At 33.8% G+C, this 23,233-nt stretch overlaps 1 protein-coding gene across 1 annotated transcript in view; it reads left to right on the forward strand.

The window, feature by feature from the left end:
- LOC126768736 (calcium uniporter protein, mitochondrial) overlaps window positions 1-23,233 on the forward strand; it is a 147,545-nt gene that overhangs the window by 110,257 nt on the left and 14,055 nt on the right. Inside the window, exons 3-4 of the mRNA XM_050487011.1 lie at window positions 19,025-19,146; window positions 20,564-20,719. Of these exons, the coding sequence (XP_050342968.1) occupies window positions 19,025-19,146; window positions 20,564-20,719 (278 nt within the window). The remainder of the gene's footprint in view (window positions 1-19,024; window positions 19,147-20,563; window positions 20,720-23,233) is intronic.

The raw sequence follows: 23,233 nt of genomic DNA on the forward strand, positions 1-23,233 counted from the left end.
AATAAAAATGTTCCTTATACAAGTATACTGTGATAAGCAATTTTCATAATCATGTTTATAAAATCTGTTCAGAATTTAGATTCTCCTGTAAAGAACCGGAAAGAAACTTAGTAAATTGTCTTTTCTTAATGTTTTTTTTTTAAATGATTAATTTCTTTATTGATAAAAGTTTTTTTTTTTTAATTTTTATTAGTATAATTTTGAGTCAATTATTGCACTTTTAATGCTCCGCGAATCATGTAACATATGACCATTATGCCAGAACACTGGCTCGCTCGCTTTGCAAACCGGAATTGCAATACAAGGCATTTTTGGATATTGGATAATATTTATATAAACCGTAGTCGATATATTGTAATAAAATTATATTATTAGAATCGCAAAACGTCGTATATGTAAACGTATAAGCGTCAAAACGTGTGAATCCATAACATCCATTCTATCAACGGAGTCAATATGAAGCTTATATGGGCTTATGTACGAAATAAACTAATCGCAGGTTCAACCAAACGTCAAGACGCGCGGCTTATCGTATACGTTACAAGATTAAATAGATAGTTTGATACATCGTACTTAGATAAGATAATTTTCATTATTCTATTATTAATACGTCATCAACAGCCTCGTCTGTTAGTGTAGTAGTTAACTTTGATGGCTGCAGATTCCAAGGCATTGGGTTTGAATCCCAGAGTGTGTCAAATAAAAGTTATCGATTATGTTATATCGATATATATATATATATGTTGCAAATAGTGTGTCTGTATTCAAACCCGTAACCCGTAACAGCCTGTGAATGTCCCACTGCTGGGCTAAAGGCCTCCTCTCCTCTTTTTGAGGAAAAGGTTTGGAGCTTATTCCACCACGCTGCTCCAATGCGGGTTGGTAGAATTCACATGTGGCACAATTTCAGTGAAATTAGACACATGCAGGTTTCCTCACGATGTTTTCCTTCACCGTAAAGCACGAGATGAATTATAATCACAAATTAAGCACATGAAAATTCAGTGGTGCTTGCCCGGGTTTGAACCCACGATCATCGGTTAAGATTCACGCGTTCTTACCACAGGGCCATCTCGGCTTTTAAATTACGCCATTCATAAGTCTACTCGTTAACTTATGTAGTTCACTTATTATTATTATTTAGTTTACTTGAAATTCATACACAGCGATGTGTATTAGTAAATAATTTTACATAATATTTTGTATATGGCATTTCAATTTAATTAGTTCTAGCGAATTGAATATGTATTGCTCTGAAGATTATTGCTTCAATGAGTATTCAGAGCGTCAGCCTTAAGCATTTAACTGTTCTGTTTGAATTCGTATAATGTAAATTGAGTTTATAAAGCTTTTGTTCTATTTAACAATAAAATACACAATGGATAAATCCATTAATGCAAATAAAAAATCTGAAAGCAGATTATCCATTAGAAAAACATAACCAATATTAGAAAAAAAATATGGAAAATAATGCGTTTTGTCTTACACTTTACAGAAATACATTTAGAGTCGTTCGGGTCAAGTGTGTGTGCTTTAACCTTTGAAGCCTCATTAAGCATTAGAACAGTGGGATTAAGGAAACAAAAGTATTATTTCGAATAGAGTGTTTATTACACTTAAATTTGGAAAAAAATAAAATCAGCAAGTATACTAGTTTAGAGTCAACTATAGGCAAATCATTGAAAGTCAGAACGCGTACACTTGACCAGTATTACGGGTAAGTGTGCGTATTTCTACGGGGTAAGTAGACGCATTTGCGGTAAGTGAACGCATGGTGGATTTAACAAAAAATAAACATAAGTATTTCAATACCGACCTATGGAAGACGCAACTGTGTTTAATTTTAGTCTTTTGCGAAGACATGACTCGCTTATACCAATGGCTACTGCAGCAGATCGTTTGCTTTTCCCTTGTTGAATTAGAGTTTTTACTTTTGCAATATGTAGCTCTGTAACTGGCGCAAGTTTAGGTTTTTTTCCTTATATAATTTTGAGGCAATATAAAAAACTCTGTAACAATTAAATAAGTAATAGATGTATAAAATTATTCAATTCAATAAATAATAATGTACCTACACATATATTCAGTACTTTATCAACTTCGAGGGCAAGTGCGTTTAATTACCCGCGCATACTTTCCCCGAGAACCCAAAATTCACAGCGATAGCCACAGGTGCCAAGCGCTGAACGTAACATCATATTACGCTTACAAATTTCAAAAGAAAATGCCGTCAATTGAAAAATAATGACATACCTACCGGTAGCTATCAATCTTGCTTGTAAGACTATTTTCCAAAACACAAAAAAGTTACGATTTAAGAATTTAAGAAAAATTAACTTTTTTTCAAATTATTAACCAACGGAGGGTGATGCAGTGCAATGATGTATAGCAACTAATTTGCGTTCGCCGGAACTAAGATTGGCCTAAACAATCACCCTGCCCTCTGTGAGACCATGAGATACGGGCAGTGCGCATACTTACCCACTGCGCTCGGTTACCCCGAACGAGCTTACTATAATTGTAATACTATTATATAGTGATACATTTATTAACCAAAATGTCATTCAGGCTTTGTAGACAAACAGCAGTACTATTCTGAAAGAGCACACTTCATTACTTAACCGTGGAATATTAACAACCGATTTATAGTATTGTAAAACGCGTACTCTTGAAATGTTATAATTATTAATTATGGTCTACATCGCATATCACTTACTGACCGTTTCACGGCCGTTTTTTGCAGTGAATTTCGAGTTTTACAGAAGCCCTAAAGATCTAAATAAAGATAGAATCATAACGTTTTCCGGGATTTACAAAATATCTCTTTCAGTATCCACCAATACGCATTGAAGCACCGTGGTGAAATAATTTCCAATCCTTGTTTGCTGCACTTTTAATCAGAATTTGGTTACGTAATTCGTAAGATATATTGAATACTGTTAATAGGTTGTATTTTATACAAGATATAAAATTCCTCGTACTTACCATCCTGTATGCAAATCGAAGTCTTCGCTTCTAAGCTCCGCTCAATATACTTTCGAATGACTTCGTGAGGAAAATATTTGATGAGTTCTTGTTTTTCGTTATTTTTCTTCTTATCGAATAATAAGGTTCGCTGGAAATATCTCTCTATCGTTCTCGCTATACCTTCTGATATTTAATAATAATTAGCAATGTGTTTTATCTTATTCTAATAATTTAAATAGGGTTACGCCTTAGATGCCATGGTTGGCAGCGCATTGGTTATGTAGAGTGAGAAGAAGTAAATTCTTACAGTTTATGTTTAAAACTGTCCACTATTACCTGTTTCATATATTCGTATGATTTTCAAAAGTAAATAAAAGAAAGTAACAGTACATATATGAGTTTTTATTAAAGATTAATTATAAACTTATAATTTCTAATAATTTTAAATTGCAATTGGTGCATTAGTTTTTGCGTTGAATTCGGGCAATTGTAATGTTTGCCAGAATCTCATTAATTATTTTGTTCGACGTTACTGTTTTATGATTTTTCTCGAAGTTTCGACAATTGCACCTGTACACGACCTGACTGAGTCAGTCTCAAGTAGAATATATGAGGATTAATAATCAAAAACTGATTTTTATATTAGATGAACTGTTTTGCATATTATAATACAGTAAATTAAAAATAAAGTCAGCAGTCTGTAGTTATCCCATAGCTGGGCTAAATCATCATCTTCTCTTGAGTAGAAGAAGGCTTGGAACTTATTCCACCACGCCGATCTAATGCGGAGTACTGGATGAGGCACATGTTTTCGCGTGTTGTTTTCCTTCACCGCAGACATTAATTACTACTTACTAAGATTCATTGTATATCAGAGAAGTTATTTTAATATTTATCCTTAAATTAAGCAGATTGCGCAAACTTATTATAAGGATAAAGGTAACGTAAGGATAAAAGTTGTTTTAATTTTAGTGGTACTTTACATTCGGAAACCTTTATAATTCGAAACGAAAGTATTATTTATAAAACAAAATTGGTTATCCGAATCGAATTCCAATAACGTTTTATGAAGAGTAACGGCCGAGCATACTTATTTATAATTTAACGCTCCCGTATTGTAAAAAAAACGAATTCACGTCTATATTTTTATAGCGGTGTTTTGAAATAATTTATTTTATCGTATCGGTTCAAAAATGTGAGGTTCCTTATAAAAACTACGCTATCATACTTTCTTACAAAACAATATTGTTTTTTATCAATATCATGTACATTAATAGCTTTATAAGCAATATATACGCGTGGTAAAATAAGTCTCAAACATTTCCCATAATAAAAGAGAGGCTTTTAATCAGCTCTGGGATATTTACTGGTTGTTAATTAAAATGAACATGTTATGTAATAATTAAAATTAACTAATATGCTGGAGCGTACATAAGACATTCGATATTCAATGAGGTTCTTACAAGCAAATTTGAATCGTTATTTTTCACTATGTAGATTCTACCGAGAAGGATAGAAATTTAGTAGATACTCCTTTTTAAAAATAATTTTTATAAATAGTTATATATTTATGTAAAATGTACTAAGTAGAGAAAGTATTTTTTTACTATCAAAGCAGCTCTCCGCAATTTTATTTGTTTACATAAAACAATATTAAAAACGTAGCGAAACGTAGTTGTTTCGACTCACTTTGTAATGAAATTTAAAATCAGTACTAGTTTTAACAAGAATAGCATGAAACAAATGAAGAAATATAATAAAAATGTTAAGTAACAACCAGTATCCTAAGGGTACGTTAAGAATATTCCTTTTCCAAAAGATATCGGTAGAAGTGCACTTTTCAGCAGTAATTTAACTTTAATTTTTTTAAATATTTACAATATTATTTATTACATTTTCAAATATATCGCTTGTAAATTTTTACCCCTCCCAAAGATATTATTATAAGCATCTTGAATTGCTATGATAAAACATTTTGGAAAAATATTTGTGGCCATTACGAGCAAATACACAAGGGAAGGCCGATGTGTTAACACACATCAGCCTTCCAATCTTGTCGATCCCCAGATAGTAACTCGAGCTCTATACCTATTGCTCGAATTACTTTCTATTAGCAGTTGGCCGCTGATTGATTTCAGACATTTTCTTGCAAAACGTATATAATTTATCAGACAACATTCTCCATGTTTCGTCATACTTATTGCATATTTTTGGATGTTTTTTTTGGTTGGTAGTCATTGTTCACGCCTGCAACGTGAATTTATAAGTTAATTCATTCATTTTGTTGTCATGTCAATTTGTAAAGAGTTATGTTTCTTCTATAAATACTCGTAACTAAATATTGTAAATATAAATTCAAGAGTAAAAGAATTTGAATCGGCTTCTTAATGTACTCATGCAACAGATAAAAAATAGTGTTACAAAAAAGTCTTTATAAGTTTTGTAAATACAATCTAAAAAAAGTATAATAGCTCCTAATGTTGCCTTTTTTACGAAGTCGTTTTGCTAGCGCCACTTATATTCAGCTTTCCGTCCCCGTATCAATGTTTTACGAGGTACCGCAAAAACCTCTTAGATATACTCTGAAGTACGTTTTCTGTAGTAGAAACGAGGTTTCGCGTTATCAAAGACTACCTCCATGCATGAGCTTGCTATATAATTTATGTTTAAATCTCAGTATTATGCATTAAAACGATATAATTTTTTTTATAGATTCTTTTATAATTTAATGACATTTTACAAATAATGAAAGTCACCACTGGCACCGATTCGATGAAAGATTCAACCGAGGAAATCCGTAATACAGTGAATATAATATATTCTATGTATTAATTTATAAAAACTGACGTTGTGTAAGCTTATTTTTATCTTTGTCTGACACGCACTATAGCTTTGTTTTCCTTGTTGCACATTGTATATAATAAAAACATCAATAAATAAAACATACGTTCGTACTGTTTCGTTTCGATAGTTTATTTTTTAAACACTGTAAAAGTAAAAAATACATAATTGACTGTCTAGTTTTAAATGTTCTATTTTTTTTTATCTTTAACTAACTTATGACTCACCTGCAGAAGACATTTACATTGCAAAACTTCTGTCTACTAAGTTCCCGAGTACAGTTCCTTTAAGTTCTTAAGAGTTGGATATCGAGTTTCAAAAATTTACATAAACGTTAAGTAGGATTTGCCAAACGAATTTTTTCCAAGCTTAATTAGTTTTTTTATTTTTATTTTAAAACTTATTCTTCAGAAAGTTTTTATAGAGTACGATGGTGGTGGCGGTGTCAAACTGCATAATACGATTTATGTAATTATTATCGCAGTACGTTGAAAATTATTCTTCTTGTTTCTTTTCGTTAAAATTTTATTTTCTCGACTCTTTTATGTTTTTGTGCTCGTTTCATTACATCAACCATTAGTTTTCGAAACGTTGATTAAAGTAAAAATAATTTTCTTCATATAAGGTTTTGGTAGTGTGTACACTCCCGTGCCTCGAAAACCACGTAAAGCTGTGGGTCCTGCGCCTGAACTTTTTCCGGTCGTGTCGGATTGCCGTCACATCGGATTATGAGAATAAGGGAATAGAGAGTGCACCTGTGTTTGCGCACACATTTGTGCACTATAATATGCCCTGCGCAGTTGGCTAATCTCTCTTGAGGTTGGCCACCGTGGCCAACGGACTGGGGGACCTTACTGCATTGTCATTGGTCGCTGGCAGCGAATAACGCAATAGGATACCAAAGAAAGTTCAGTATATAGTCGGTTTAATAAATCTGACATTTATGATCGTTTTAGAAACTGAATATAAGCTTGATCCATTTGACTCCTCTATTTATATAATCCGTATATAACGAGTTTGTATAAATCAAATAAGACATGTATGACCAATGTAAAAAAAACAGAATAATTGTAATAAAAGAAATCTTACAGTGTTCGAAACGAACCGATCTGTTTAATAAAAACTTTTTTTATTGAATGATAAATGGTCATGTAAGATGTTACAAGCACGTTAACACGTTTTTCAATGTTACTTTGTCGCATTACATACATGCAACTGAACACTGAACTAGCATGCAGCTATAACATATGCAAATACTTATAAAGATCAACCAGATGGCGTGATGTAAGATGATTAAAAAACAGTTGTCATTGATAATATAAGTGAGAGTTTAGCGTACGATTGATGCGTGGTGTGATCGAGATTTTTTCAAGCTAGTTTTCCAATGAATGCTCTAAAATAGCTATTATGGTTTTTGTATGGAAAATTGACATGATGTGATGTTTTTGAATTATTGAGGATACTAGGTTTTAATTATATAAACTATAAATGTCTGTAATTTGTACAAAATGATGAATTTACAGCTTCAATTTATCGAAGAAAATAATAAATTTTACAGAAGGTATCTTACGTAATTATGCTTATGTAATCGTATACTTGATAATTAGGACTTTGAGCCTATTTAAAATAATACTTTCTAAAATTTAAATAAGTATCATGTAAGACCGTGTACTTCTGAGTTGTCTAATGTCAGTATGTCATTGCATGGGACTCTGCTGTAGTCAAATATTAAGAATCCCGCGGCTTCGTCCTTATATGAGGGAGTACTGTTTTAGCTATGCAAAAGTAACCTTTATCCTTCGTTGGAGCTCAAACTTGTTTCATAGCAAATTTCGTCAAAATCACTTCAGTGGAGCCGTGAAAGCATGATAGACAGACTAACAGAGTTACTTTAGCATTTTAATGTTTAATAAGTTTTATAGATATGTATAGTAATGTAGTAAAGTCAATATCAAAAACATAAAACAAATAACAACCTCGAATTAAATTACATTTGTAAATCATTCATTTTCATTGGATTTGCTACGATTTCAACTAATAAACATTATTTGTCACGATAGCAACCACACATTGGTAATGTTATAATGGTTATGGTCTCAAAAATACAACCATCTACAAGCCTTGGAGCACGGACCTTTAAAGGAAGATAAAAAGAAACAGTTTTTGGAATGGAATTAATACCTAAGCGCTGCACATGAATAACAGGTGTTAGCCTATCGATAAATAATAATGCATTATTTCACAAGATGAAGCTCTAATAACGACGTTTAACGGTCGTTACAATAACGAATTGCTATTCGATTCGCAAGTTTTTGCGAACATCAGAAAATCTTTTTGGAGACATATTGTTCTTAACAAATTTTTTCGTTCACTTAAATTAATGATTCGTAAAGAATTGTATTATGATAATCACTATAACATGATTACGTTTATGCATAAAATTATTAAATGTCTTGTTAAAATAAAAAAGCAGAGATGACCCAATGGTAAGAATGCGTGAACCTTAACCGATGATCGTGGGTGCAACCCCTGGCAAGTACCACTGAATTTTCATGTGCTTAATTTGTGATTACATTTCTCTCATGCTTGACGCTGAAGGAAAACATCGTAAGGAAACCGGCATGGGTTTAATTTCACTGAAATTCTGCCATATGTGTATTCCACCAACCCGTATTGGAGCATCGTGGTGGAATAAGCTCTAAACCTTCTTCTCAGGGAGAGGAGGCCTTAACACAGCAGTGGGACATTCACAGGCTGTTATTGTTGTTAAAATAGTTTTGATAGCATAAATGCATTACGTTGAAATTAATGTAAGTAAATGTGTTTGAAAACTTTATTACTTGTGATGCAAGAATAATATCAAGATATAATTTAGGTGCAACGTTTTATGTAACGTTTAAATTGAACTATTTTTAACGAGGCTTCACTCTTCTCTCCCGACTTCAACGGCATCTTAAGCCAAGGTCCGGCCTCACAGGATGTGCCCTTAGGACGTCCATTTCTCTTAAGCCCCTCGTGCGGCTCCCAACATCCGGCTGAGTTCAACTCGCCCATCCCGCCCGGTGACGCTGTAGAGGCCATTAGGGCCAACAACAACTAGACAGTTCGAAAAAAAAGAGGCTTCACTTCTCTTACGATTTGAAAAGAACATGGTATCGGTTGTATTTTTTTTACATTTTTTTATAAATTTTTCTTCTTCCATATTTTTATTAATTTATTTATTTATTACTTAGAATAAACAAGTGCTATCCTACCTAAAAACCTGTTTAACGACTAACATTGTTTTTAATACTTGAGTATATATGTAATGTCTCTTTGTTAAGCTTATATAGTTTTTATAAGTTTTGATTTTAGCATAAAAAATCCTCTTCAAATAGATTTTTCGTGTGAAACGAACGATTTCACCTATAAATGTTGCTTATCGGGTGTATAGTTAATTAATGTTGTCTTCTGCTTTTTCTGAATATTACATCAATGATGGCAGAAAGAGATAAATCACTGTTGTTATAAACAACGCTTATAAGTAAGGCCGTTAATTATTAATTCAGCGTTATTATAAGTGGTTAAGCTGTTTCTCTAAAGCCGTTAGTTATTTTTTTAGAAATGCGGTAGTTAAGTGGTCGTATGGAATTTCTGTAACATTAACTAAAATTCTCGAGCCGAAATAGCCCAGTGGATAGAATACATATATTTTAACCGAAGATTACGTTTTCAAAGTCGAGGAGAAATTTCTTTGTCTTTAATGAAGGAAAATATTGAAATTAAAACTACATGCAATAGACCGAAATGAAACCGCGTTTCGAAACAGATTCCAAACCTTTTTACTGACTGGGTAAAAGACAACGTCGAAGCTTTAGGGCATTAACAGTCTCTGTTATGTCTGCGTTAAAAAAAAAACAAAGCTTGTAAATATCAACGCCACAAGTAATGGCTATACTTTTTAAAGTCTTCAGATAATCATTTTATCTCATTCCATGTCTTCCTATGATATTATAATATTGAATAGCAAAAATATATTTTCAGCTCTATCAGATAACTTTCTGTATATAAATCACGTCACATATTGATTGATGTCTCGGGACCCTATTGTCGAGTCGAGTACACTTCGTTACGTCAATATCAATCTAAAACTATTTCTTTACAAAATTTACTTACGGTCCGTTATCTAACATTATATAAAATATTGAATGTAATAAATGATATACTTTGTACATGCAGTATTATGTATTACATATTCTTTGTGGAATTGTTGGCACTAAATAAAAAAAATACGGTTCAATTTTAAAGAAATTTCCTGAAATAATTTATATTATATTACGGTAGCTCTGCTGGGAGCCGAACAAAGCGAGTTCCTCTTGACTCCTTGAGTAAAGTGTATATTATTATGTTTATGTATTAATAATTTGTGTAGACCATTTGTTGTGTTCCGGTTTGAAGGGTGAGTGAGCCAGTGTAATTACAGGCACAAGGGGCATAAAATCTTAGTTCCCAAGGTTGGTGGCGCATTGGCTATAAGCGATGCTTGACATTTCTTACAATGCCAATGTCTAAGAGCGTTTGGTGACCACTTACCATCAGGTGGCCCATATGCTCGTCCACCTTCCTATTCTATAAAAAAAAAAAAATTTTTTTTGTCGTATCATGTAACAAACATGGGAAACTAGGTAAATAATTCAATCACTCAACGCTTTATTATACTCCATAGACTACTAAGCATTGCTGTTTACCGGTAGACCGCTAAACAGCAATGCTTAGTATTATTATGTTCCGGTTTGACAGGTGAGCGAGCCAGGTTCACTACAGACATATGAGACATAACAACTTAACTCTCAACGTTTTTGGCGCATTGGCGATGTAAGGAACGATTAACATGAGCCAGTTGGCGTGGTTGGTAGGTACTTGCCTTTCACGCCGAAGGTTGTGGGTTCAATTCCCACCCAGGACAGACATTTGTGTGCATGAACATGTCTGTTTGTCTTGAGTCTGAGTGTAATTATCTATATAAGTATGTATTTACAAAAGAAAAGAAGTATATGTAGTATATCAGTTGTCCGGTTTCTATAGTACAACAGTAACAGCCTGTTAATGTCCCACTTTGAGGAGAAGGTTTGGAGCTTATTCCACCACGCTGCTCCAATGCGGGTTGGTAGAATACACATGTGGCAGAATTTCAATGAAAGTAAGAATAAAATTTTAATGTCTTATTTAATGCGACGATTATTTGCGTAACGATTTCAAAATTGTTGAACCAACTAACGTTTTATTTGTTAAAGGAAAATAGACAAAAATGCCATCTTGATTATAAGTAAAAAAAAAATAGTGATTACTTCTACAAGAAAATAAATTCACCGTTAAGCACGAGATGAATTATAAACACAAATTAAGCACATGAAAATTCAGTGGTGCTTGCCCGGGTTTGAACCCGCGATCATCGGTTAAGATTCACGCGTTCTTACCACTAGGCCATCTCGGCTCTATAGTACAAGCTCTGCATAATTTGGAATCAGACGGCCGTGTGTGAATAATGTCCCAGGGTATTATTATTATTATATTTCTTACAGCGTCAATTTCTATGGGTAGTAGTCACCACTGGCCCATGTACCTATTTAATAATAAAAAATAATGTAGATTTAAATTTGCTTTAATTATTTATTGTTTAGAATTCAATAAAGGAAGTAAGCAATGAAAGTAACATCAGATAGAATTTTTTTAAACAACCGGAAAACTAACTACTTATGTTATATAACAACAATTTATATTCAGTAACAGCCTGTTAATGTCCCACTGCTGGGCTAAGGCATCCTCTCCCTTTTGAGGAGAAGGTTTGGATCTAATTCCACCACGCTGCTCCAATGCGGGTTGGTAGAATACACATGTGGCATAATTTCAATGAAATTTGACACATGCAGGTTTCCTCACGATGTTTTCTTCACCGTCAAGCACGAGATGAATTATAATCACAAATTAAGCACATGAAAATTCAGTAGTGCTTGCCTGGGTTTGAAACTACGATCGTCGGTTAAGGTTCACGCGTTCTAACCACTAGGCCATCTCGGCTTTTTTTATAGGTTTTAGTTTTCCTAATCTTCACTTCTAGTTCTTGTAATCTTCAGGATATGCTGCAATTTATTCGGTATTTAAATTTACTAAATATAATTAAGCTTTTAATTACCGCGTAAACCGAACGGTCGGCTATTCACGAAATCAGTGGATGAGCAATTAAGAAAGGATAATCACTTAATTTATTGCTACGAAAATGTTCAGTCTTATAATCTAGAAATATTACGTTGTTAAAAAGCTCTTTGAGTTTAAGGTAAACAAACATATCTCCCTGGAAATACTTTTTCTCAATTAAAAACATTTTATTTTTATTTTTTCCTATCCTTGATTACTTAGATGTGACAAATGTAGCGCCTTCAAAATACTTACGTTCTTTTTATATTTAGACTAGTTTTCGCCGCGGCTTCGCCAGCGTGTGAGAGGGGAGAAGTGTTAGGTGTAATATGTCCTTATGTACCCTTGATAACATGTACGCTAAATTTCATGATTGAGTAGTAAAAGTTAAAGTTAAGTAATGGAGTAGTTAAAGCGTGAAATCGTAACAAACAAATAAACACACTGCCGCATTTATAATATTAGTTAAAATTTCACATATTCGATCTCAAGTAAGAAATTATTTTTTTATGTTAGTGTTGATAACTGTATGTCTCTTTTGGTGTACAATAAAACATATTCCATTCTATTTTATTCTAAGTACAGCTTTAGTAGCTTTAGAGAGTCGAGATGGCCCAGTGGTAAGAACATGTGAATCTTAACCGATGATCGTGGGTTCAAACCCGGGCAAGCACCACTGAATTTTCATGTGCTTAATTTGTGATTATAATTCATCTCGTGCTTTACGGTGAAGGAAAACATCGTGAGGAAACCTGCATGTGTCTAATTTCACTGAAATTCTGCCACATGTGTATTCCACCAACCCGCATTGGAGCAGCGTGGTGGAATAAGCTCCAAACCTTCTCCTCAAAAAGAGGAGAGGAGGCCTTTAGCCCACTGCTGGGCTAAAGGCCTCCTCTCCTCACGGGACATTCACGGGCTGTTACGGAGTTTTTACAGCTTTAGAGTCAAATGCTCAAATGGCTTCCTATTAAATCATCCGGTTGCCTATTACACTCCAGTGAACTTTCTCACACCGTTCTATATTGTACCTTCCATATACTCCCCTCTTACTTTAAGAGCGATTTATTTTCTTACCCTCTGACCTTTTTCATGATCTTAACCGTCGTTCTTAATCTGATAACAGGCTTAAAGTTCCTAAAACAAACAGTCAGTACTATAATAGTATAAAAGTATATTTTCATATGTATATTTATGTATTTTTGCCTTAGGAAGAAATTTATTATATACTTTTAAATTAAAAAAAATCAAATGTTACTGGAAGGGATTACTGGATGCAATAAGACAGCTTTTGCACTTGCATTGGCGTATACGTTTATTTTAATTTTGTATGTTTTTTACAAATATTACACAAATTGACAGAAACATCAATAATAATAAAAGCGTATAATTAATGAAATCACACAGCATGGTAAATGATAGCTATGATAAATCGGAGATGTTGGAGAAACGTCGGTATGGCGATAATTAGGAAAGTGACAGGGCAATTACGGCGTCTACCTGCGCACGCGCCGCGTCGCTCTCCGCAAACGCATAATAAGCGGACGTGGTATACGGCACAGGGGAAAGCGAATAGTGTATTGCTTGATAAACGTTTAGTTCATCTTTCTCTATTTTCTTTCCAATTACATTAAAATAATTTATTAACTTAACACTCAAATATTCAGAGATATGATGAGAAATATGTTTGTTATACTAAAAATCTAAAATTTTTTTTTTTTATTCACGGAATACCAATAATAATTAAATAACTTTACAATATTCCGAGACTCCGTAGTTACTGATGAATGATAATTAATTAAGTTTTTCAAGAAATAGGATTCTCCCCTGAATAGGAGCTGCAGACTGGTATGTTCCAATGAATAAAGATGTTATTTAATATCATAGAACTTGTGACTTGCTCATATTCGACGATTAGTAGGCATGAAAGTCCAATCGTACTACGTACTGTTCTGCACAAATTTCATACCAAATTTTAAAGCTCGTATATAAATTTATAATATTCTTCTATACGAATTTTAGTTAATGTATCACGTAGAGGATAAATGATGTACAATTTGTTCAAGACAGCTCGGGGTATTACATGAGGGTAAGTGAGGCAAGTTTCGCAAGAGCTCTTTGGCTTTTAATTACAGTTTCAATCCTCCGACACGCCGTAACTGCACTTGATTGAAGAGAACACGTTTTTGCAGTGTAATGACTTTGTATTCCATGTTAACAAACCTCGTAACACTCGTTCGCGTTAGATTTTTAGTGCTTAGATTTTTAGTTTAGCGAAGTTGTATGTATAATGTTCGATAAGGTTTTGATATCTAGTTAAAATACGTAACTAATTGATGATTGCGGGTTCAAACTCGGCTCCACTAAATTTTCATGTGCGTGGCTGTGAAGTAAAACATCGTGAGAAAACTTGCATTGTTTGGATGAAAATCTAGTTCTGTATCAACTTCTTAATCCTCCTCCTCTCCCCAAAATAGTAGTATAACTTAACCCAGCGGTGGGTCATTCACAGGCCGATTTTTTAAATTGTTTTAATGTTTTGAATCTATGTCATATACGTAAAGAATATTCAGTGTAAGTAGGATGTGTAATTGGTAGAAGACAATTTTTTATTATCCGTTATTTGATGTCATTGTACTAGGTTTAAAGCTTTACCCGGTAGTAGGGCTTTGTGCAGGATCGCCTGAATGGGTACCACCCACTCATCAAATATTCTGCCGCTAAACAGCAATACTTACTTATAATTGTTGCGTTCCGGTTTGAAGGGTGAGTGAGCCAGTGTAATTACAGGCACAAGGGACATAAAATCTTAGTTCCCAAGGTTGGTGGCGCATTGGCGATGAGAGGAATGGTTATTAATTCTTACATAGCTAATGTCTATGGGCGGTGGTGATCACTTACCATCAGGTGGTCCTTTTGATCGTCCGCCTGCTTATAAAAAGTTTTTAATTATTCCGATATTACGGCTTTTCTTATATTATATATATATATATATATATATATATATATATATATATATTTAAGGCCCTTAGTCAATTAGTAAGTAGGGAAGTTACTCAATTGATATGTTAATTATATATTTTCAAAGCATTTTGAAGTCGATTGTACTTACAGGCGAGTGGGTAAGTAGAGCGGGTAATCAGGCTGCATCCGACGCCCGCGCAATAATTAACGTCCACTGGGAATATAGCTGAGCATAGCAACGCGACGTTATTGTCAAACAAACTTTTATATTTTATTTAGAATAAAAGTAAATTTCAAATTCTTTGCTTGTAGGTATAATTAAAATGGTTACGCCTAAATGACATGAAGTAGACAAAAGCAAAGCAAGTAGTAAATATATATAATAATAATAATAATATCCTGGGACATTATTCAGACACGGTCATCTGATCCCAAATTAAGCAGAGCTTGTATTATGGAAACCAGACAACTGATATACTACTACATATACTACTTTTCTTTCGTAAATACATACTTATATACACAATTACACCCAGACTCAGGACAAACAGACATGTTCATGCACACAAATGTCTGTCCTGGGTGGGAATCGAACCCACGACCTTTGGCATGAAAGGCAAGTAACTACCAACCACGCCAACCGGCTCGTCAATATATTTATATAGGTGAGATATTGAAAACCTAGAAAGAAGAAAAATCTTAGCATCCAGCAAAACTAATGTTTGCTCTGCACTGCTATACACCCAGTGTAGCGGGGCACTTATAAAACAATTTCGTTCTAATTGTACCACCATCCTGTATTCATCGGTGGTGTGATGTCTTGATACGTTGCATTCAAATGAGCTTTGTTTTTAGATTGTATAAATTACAATTATATGTTATCAGGAGAAAGTTACAAGTGTGTAAGATTGCCTGATAAAGAACCTTATGCTTGCGAACTCAAACAAAGGAAAGTTATGCTTTTTTAAATTAAAACGACAATGTGATGTTTTTTTTTTTTCAATTTAACATCATATAGACTTATGTATAAAGCCTTAATGTTGAAAGTCCAATTTAACTCGCATCAATAACGTCATGGTTTATATACTTAGTATAGTATTACGCCTAGCGATGTAAAAATCGCAAGTTCCCCTTGAATTATTGTCGTTCTGTTAATTGGGGGGAGGGGGGATTAAGAGAGGGGTTTTTAATAGGAATATTAATATTTCCTTATATAACAGATACTGCTAATATTCTTGAAACAAAACATTATTTATAATTTTATTAATATTCATATTTTTGTTATTTGTCCTGCTATTAATTCAATAGCAGGATATCCATAGCATTTCAAGTTCAAGTTACAAGCATTCAGTTCATATACATACTGTCCATAATGAACAAAGGCGATACATGTCGACATTCAGCGTAATCCTAACGCTTCGATAATAAATTAAATATGCAAGTAAATCTACTATTAATTACATAATACGTAGGAAGATATGTACTGTAAGGCCACTCAATTTTATAACCACGTTGCTTAGTTTTTAAAAGACTAGAGATACTCTGTAAGAAAAAAATTGAAACTTGCAGCAGAAAACGGTCGTGAAATGATAAAGTGATATGCGACATTGACCGTAATAATTATAACATTTTAAGAATACACGCATCAAAATTGTATATCACGAGCAGACGGTTGTCAACATTTCACAAGTGAATAATGAAGGTAGTTTTACACAATAGTATTGCTGATATTTCCCAAGTCAATTGTCAAATATTTCATCGAATACAAACTGTTATTATCGTTAAATGTTCCGATTCCACTTACGTCATTTGTCTGCTGACATCGGCAAAGTGATTTCGACGTATCTGCACTATGATAGAAGCTTATTGAGCATTTCTCGATAAATAACGTAAGTGTATAACAGTCAATTAAAACCCGAGCAAGCATTACCGAATTTTCATGTGCTTAATTTGTGATTATAATTCATCTCGTGCTTTACGGTGAACGAAAACATCGTGAACCTGCATGTGTCTAATTTCTTTGAAATTCAGCCACACGTTTAATCCACCAACCCACATTGGAGCAGCGTGGTGGAATAAGCTCCAAACCTTCTCCTCAAAAAGGGAGAGGAGGCCTTAGCCCAGCAGTGGGACATTCACAGGCTAGTTATTTTGTTATTATTTAAATTAATTGTTAGTTAGTCCAATGACTAAAAATTAATAATGAAGATAATTTATGTTATATAATAGGAAACAAAATACATCGGATAATAATATTCTAATTTGATAACCTTGTTGTGCTACGGGGTTTGCAATTTCGACTCGATAATATGGTAATATCTTAGGTAATAGGATTTTAATTGACAATTATCAGATTACATATGAAGATATTGATAAAAAAAATGTAGGTATAAAATGAATCGAATCGTTCGGATGTCACAAAATAAATTTACAACTTTCCTTTTATACGAGTATTTTTCCGCATTGCGTATGTAAATTCGTAGGTGGAAATTGTATCCGGAAGTGCCTTTTTCAGTACCGATGTTTTTTTTGTTAAAAATATATTTTATCAATGCATATTCGTTTTGCACCTGATACAATAAATGTTTTGGTTAAATTAAAATACATCAATCGACAATCAAAATTGAATATCATATGAATTGGTATGATATGTCTTAAAACTATAATTTATTATAGTATGAAAGTTCCATATCAATCGAATAGTGAATTTGCGTAAATCCAAAAAATACACAAAACTTCATCATCGTCATAATAATTAGCGCTGCACATTTATACTAATAAATAAGCAGCGCTTCAATTGCTTATACAATAGAGTTTCTCTATTCACCGTTTTTCTTTAAAGCTAACATAATCGTTTGCATTTAAAACTCTTACTTGGTACAAAGTTTTCAACATTTCTATTGTATTGCCGATGTAATTTTATTCTATCACTTGTACTTCTTATTCTTATTATACTATTCTTATTTATTTTTATTACTTCCAAAGTAATATTACTGCACAGACATAATAGTATTAAATTATTTAATATACATGTGGTTCTGGATGCAATAACATAGTTATTCCATTCATGGATTTAGAACAAGGCGTAAGAGCTGACTTTGGAATTCGATTAATCTCAGCCGTCAATCCAGCACGTAACGGTCTCAAACATCCGTTTGAATGCGGGGAATCAACACATCAGCATAGGCACCAAGTGACCATTGGTGACAAACGAACGGCCAACAATGAAAGTCTGCCCAATGCGTTACATGAAGCTTATCTTCTACACCAAATTCAAATAAATAGGATAAAGACTAGAGAGTAATGAGTAATTAACTCAATACTCTAACGTAATCTAATAATAGTCGGTCTTTGTGCGGGCCTTTGAGTAGGTTCAACCCATGCATTAGCTGTTTTAATGCTGAATAACAAATTTCTTATGTTACTAGTATAATTGCTGAGTGTTCCAGTTTAATTTAATTACAGGCAAAAAGGACAACTATTATCCTTTGTTTCGTTAAGCGCGTCGACAATGTAAGGAATGTTTAATCTACAATTTTGATTACCTATGGGCAGGGTATTTAGCAGCTTGTATTTTATTATACTGCCTTTCATTAAATATAACTAGTTTCCGGCTTCGCCTGCGGGTGAGGAGCGGACGCAATTGTTAGGTATGGTTATGGTTAGGTTGGTATGTCCCTTTTCATACCCCCGACAACGTGTTCCTAAGCAAAATTTCATAATTATCGGTTGATTAGTTAAGTCATAAAAGCGTATACCACCAAACTCACTTTTGCATAAATAATATTAGTTAGAATTTAATGAATCTCAGCTGAAGTTTACTTTTTTTTTAGTTTTTTAGTTCTTTATCATCATAGCCCACGACAAAAGAAGCCTCGTTTCATTTTCGTCAAACATCGCCATCTTTTTTAATTCTTTAATCTATAAGACCTAGCTGGTGCCCCCTATTCCATATCCAAGCATTTGGATTTACTTGCAATTTTTTTAATGCGCGTGTTGTCGATATCGTTAATTAAAAATATTAGTAGGTATATGTGTATATATATTATTAATTGTTTTATTAATTGTTTCATTTCAGAAGTGTCAGTGACGTACCGGCGTGGTCTACCGGTGATAACGGTGCCGTTGCCGTCACGTCGCGAACGCTGTCGGTTCACACTTCGTCCTGTCTCGCAGACCGTCGGTGACCTTCTCGAACAGGTTAGATTATCTCATCAATAAACATTATAGCCGCGAATTCCGCGGATGTTTCGAATTGAAAGCCATTATGGCTTCTAAAATTTTGGTGTGATTAGCAAGGCAAGACAGTGCTTTACGTTGATTCACCGCTTTAAACGTTACAATACGCAAATTCAGCCTTCCATGTGGAGTACTGTTTTCATTTCTGAGCGGGAGCTCTCCAGTACTAGTTTATTCCATTTGATCGCATTCAGCTCTTTTCGATCCGTTCGGTCCTTTGGCTCTGCGTAGAGATGTTAGACCACTGCATCTTTCATGGGGTATTTTCTAAAGAATTGTTGGGATTAATCCAGGTCGCTGAATTTCACCATTGGACATCGCGTTTGAATTCCAAACTCCACCCACACCACCTCGATGTCTGGAAATACGCAACAGCGCGATTTTTAGGCATTTTCTATCTCGCACAGCCACTCTGTGGAATCAGCTTTCGTCGGCGGTTTTACCGAATCGATATGACTTGGGGAACTCGAAGAAAAAACGCCGGCAACGACTTACAAGCCCTTCGGTGTTGCAGATGTCTATGAATGTATAGAAAGGTAGTTATAGAAAGATCCACCAGATAAGCTGCCCGTTTGCCCCTATAACTCAAAAAAAAAAGCTGGGGTGGCCCAATGTAGGTCTATAACGTAATCTTAATCGAAGATTGTTGGCTCACCCGGCATACATCATTTTAAGTGGTTGATTTTTGTATATAATTCATCTCCTTCTAAGAAGTATAAGTAAACGCAGTGAGCGAGGGGTGAAATTCAGTTACATCTGTGAATACAAATAGAAGGATTTCCACAAACCTGTACTAGAACAGTGCAGGAAATAAGTTTCTTACCTTTTCGAGAGAACGTAGCGTTGCTTTGTTTTGGTGTATTTACAACCAGTTACACGGACTATAGAATACAAAGTTGCGTTTATTTCACTTAGCTTCTCGTAAACTATTTATAGCTCATTCGAGCTAAATATGCCCTCGTTGTTAATTATAGGTGTCTGTTACTTTTCGTGTTAAATTTAATAAAATTGCAATATGTGGAATCATTACATTACATTAAATATATACATCATTATATAATCAATAATATATTGGGTAAATATATCAATTTTATGTTCGAAAAAAAAAATTAATAACCACGTATTGATAATTAAATTAAATTAAATTATACCTATTCGGAAATAACCGGGAATCAATAATCGGAAATTTTTCTTTTGTTTCTTTTGTCCTGTCTGTTTCTGAACCGGTTTGAGGATCCCATATAAAATTAACTCGTAAGGGTGAAAAATCATAGGAATGATGTTAGCCAAAACAAATTATACACACCAATTATGGTGTAACGAATATTTATTATTTGTAATATTGTTATAATTTATTAATGTTTTTATGTGTGTCTAGGTGAAGGCGGAAGATCGCGGCGTGGAGCGTGCGGTCGCGCTTGCAGCGGACGAACGAGTTCGCATCGCGGCCAGCGACACGGTCGAGTCGTTATTGGAAAATGACTTCCGACTGCTCATAAATGACACCGAGTACTACGTTAAAAGTCCACCTCAGGTTTGTTGCATCTTATTTTTCAAATAGCACTCACGTTTCATCTGTAAATTTGCTTCCATAAAACATTTTCAAATGCTTTTAAAGCTTTCAAGTATTACTAATTAAATGCGGTAGATTTGATCGCAAACCTTTTTGTTAATTGGACCTTGTGATTAGAAATTACAATAAACATCTATTATTTTATTCTGAGCGATCAGAATTATTTATGCTTAATTAAACTAAATATCTCTCTGTAATAATTCTAAATTGTGTTTTTAAATGAAATTGCGGAAACATAAGTTATTGAATTGTTAGCAAAAAAAACTGCATAACCACTAAAATAGGTTTTATTGCTACTAATTAAAGCAATTTTATAAACGCTATTATCATTTCCTTAAGACGAAATATATGTAATTATAAATTCAATTACAATGTGCTATTATCACGAAGATTATTTTAGAAATCAATATACAAGTAAGAAATTAATAATGTTCCCACATATTTAATAATATATATAATATAAAATAACAAAACAGAACAATATAATTGAATGGGAAAAACTCACAGTTTCAAACGTTGATAGATTTTAGCACCGCTTTTCAACATTGACATCACACGCTGTGTCATGTAGCTGTTACGTTGACGTTAGTACACGACAGGCAGGATGCATTAGATTAACATAATATATCCGTTAGTGATAGATTGATTTTGTATTGGACTACATGTACGATATTGTGCGATTGACGATGTACGAATTATAGACGAATTAACGTGTCATTGTAGTAATTGTGTTTAGTACAATTAATGTATCTTGTATATAAAAATCAATACTGGATTCTGTTCGTATTCTATTTTCGCATGATGTTGAAACTTTTTACATTCGTTGTTGGTACGTTCGTGAAGTTTTTTAGTTACATAGTACCATCAATTTATATACGAATAGGTAGCGAGAATTGTATCGAATAATTAAAATTTACGTCAGTAGAGCTGCGACTAAAAGAGTGTAGAGCACCACGAGGCCTCGCAATACCGTTATTTATTTCTAACTTCATTAATAATATTGTTGTATATTTTTTCTGCCACATGTATATATGTAGATAACTAAAATATATTTAAATATTTTGTTATATAATCTGTAATAAAACTGAAAACACAGTTATTTGATTTTAGAAACTGCAAGAAGAAATTTTCAGTTTTAACTAGGTAATCAACGTTGACATTCTCCTATTTATCGTTTCCTTTGTCTTCGAAGTTAACTCGTTCTTTGATTTATCGGATAGGTTCTTACTACTTGGACGTTGAAATAGTATTTGAAAATGAGTAGAAATGTGCTCAATTAAGATTAAAAAAGTCGTCTCTGGCAGTTTTAACAAGGAATTATCTTTTTTTTTAGTCGATAGTTAAATCTAGAGAATGATCAATGATCATGCATACTAAAGATAGAAATAGTGAATTTGCCGCTTGTTATGTGTAATATACACTCGATACTCGATACTCGATATTTTGCCTATTATTTTACTGGTGGTAGGGCTTTGTGCAAGCTCGTCTGGGTAGGTACCACCCACTCATCAGATATTCTACCGCAAAACAGCAATACTTGATATTGTTGTGTTCCGGTTTGAAGGGTGAGTGAACCAGTGTAATTACAGGCACAAAGGACATAAAATCTTAGTTCCCAAGGTTGGTGGCGCATTGGCTATAAGCGATGGTTGACATTTCTTAGAATGCCAATGTCTAAGGGCGTTTGGTGACCACTTACCATCAGGTGGCCCATATGCTCGTCCACCTACCTATTCTATAATAAAAAAAAATATATTATCCATGTAAATTTGGGGAAAAGTTCTGTCTCTAAACTGGTTGTAAATTATATTTCTAAGCACTTTTTTACATGAGCAAATCTTTTAGAAAGTCGTAACGACCCATATTTAATAATAGCTGTGCCCTCGGTTTTACCCGTGTATAACTCAAAGATACATGAGCCGAGATGGCACAGTGGTAAGAACGCGTGAATCTTAACCGATGATCGTGGGTTCAAACCCGGGCAAGCACCACTGAATTTTCATGTGCTTAATTTGTGATTATAATTCATTTCGTGCTTTACGGTGAAGGAAAACATCGTGAGGAAACCTGCATGTGTCTAATTTCACTGAAATTCTGCCACATGTGTATTCCACCAACCCGCATTGGAGCAGCATGGTGGAATAACCTCCAAACCTTCTCCTCAAAAAGAGGAGAGGAGGCCTTTAGCCCAGCAGTGGGACATTCACAGGCTGTTACGGTTACGGTAACTTAAAGAAATCACTAAGAGCACACTTATAGTATTTCAGCATGTACAACATTTTTAGTTTTATTTTCGTGGGGTATTAGTATGTATTGGTTTTCACCGCACCCGGATCTAGATAGGATAACATACAGTTGGTCATGAGAAAAACAGCATTCCCTTAAATCTATTCCGACATGTTGTTGTTTGTCCCTGTGCTTTATTTATTGTTACTGCAATCGATACCTTCACAGGAAATTGTATCCTTTTTTATC

The sequence above is a fragment of the Nymphalis io genome, chromosome 5 (assembly GCF_905147045.1).
Source record: "Nymphalis io chromosome 5, ilAglIoxx1.1, whole genome shotgun sequence".
In the NCBI taxonomy this organism is placed as follows: domain Eukaryota; kingdom Metazoa; phylum Arthropoda; class Insecta; order Lepidoptera; family Nymphalidae; genus Nymphalis; species Nymphalis io.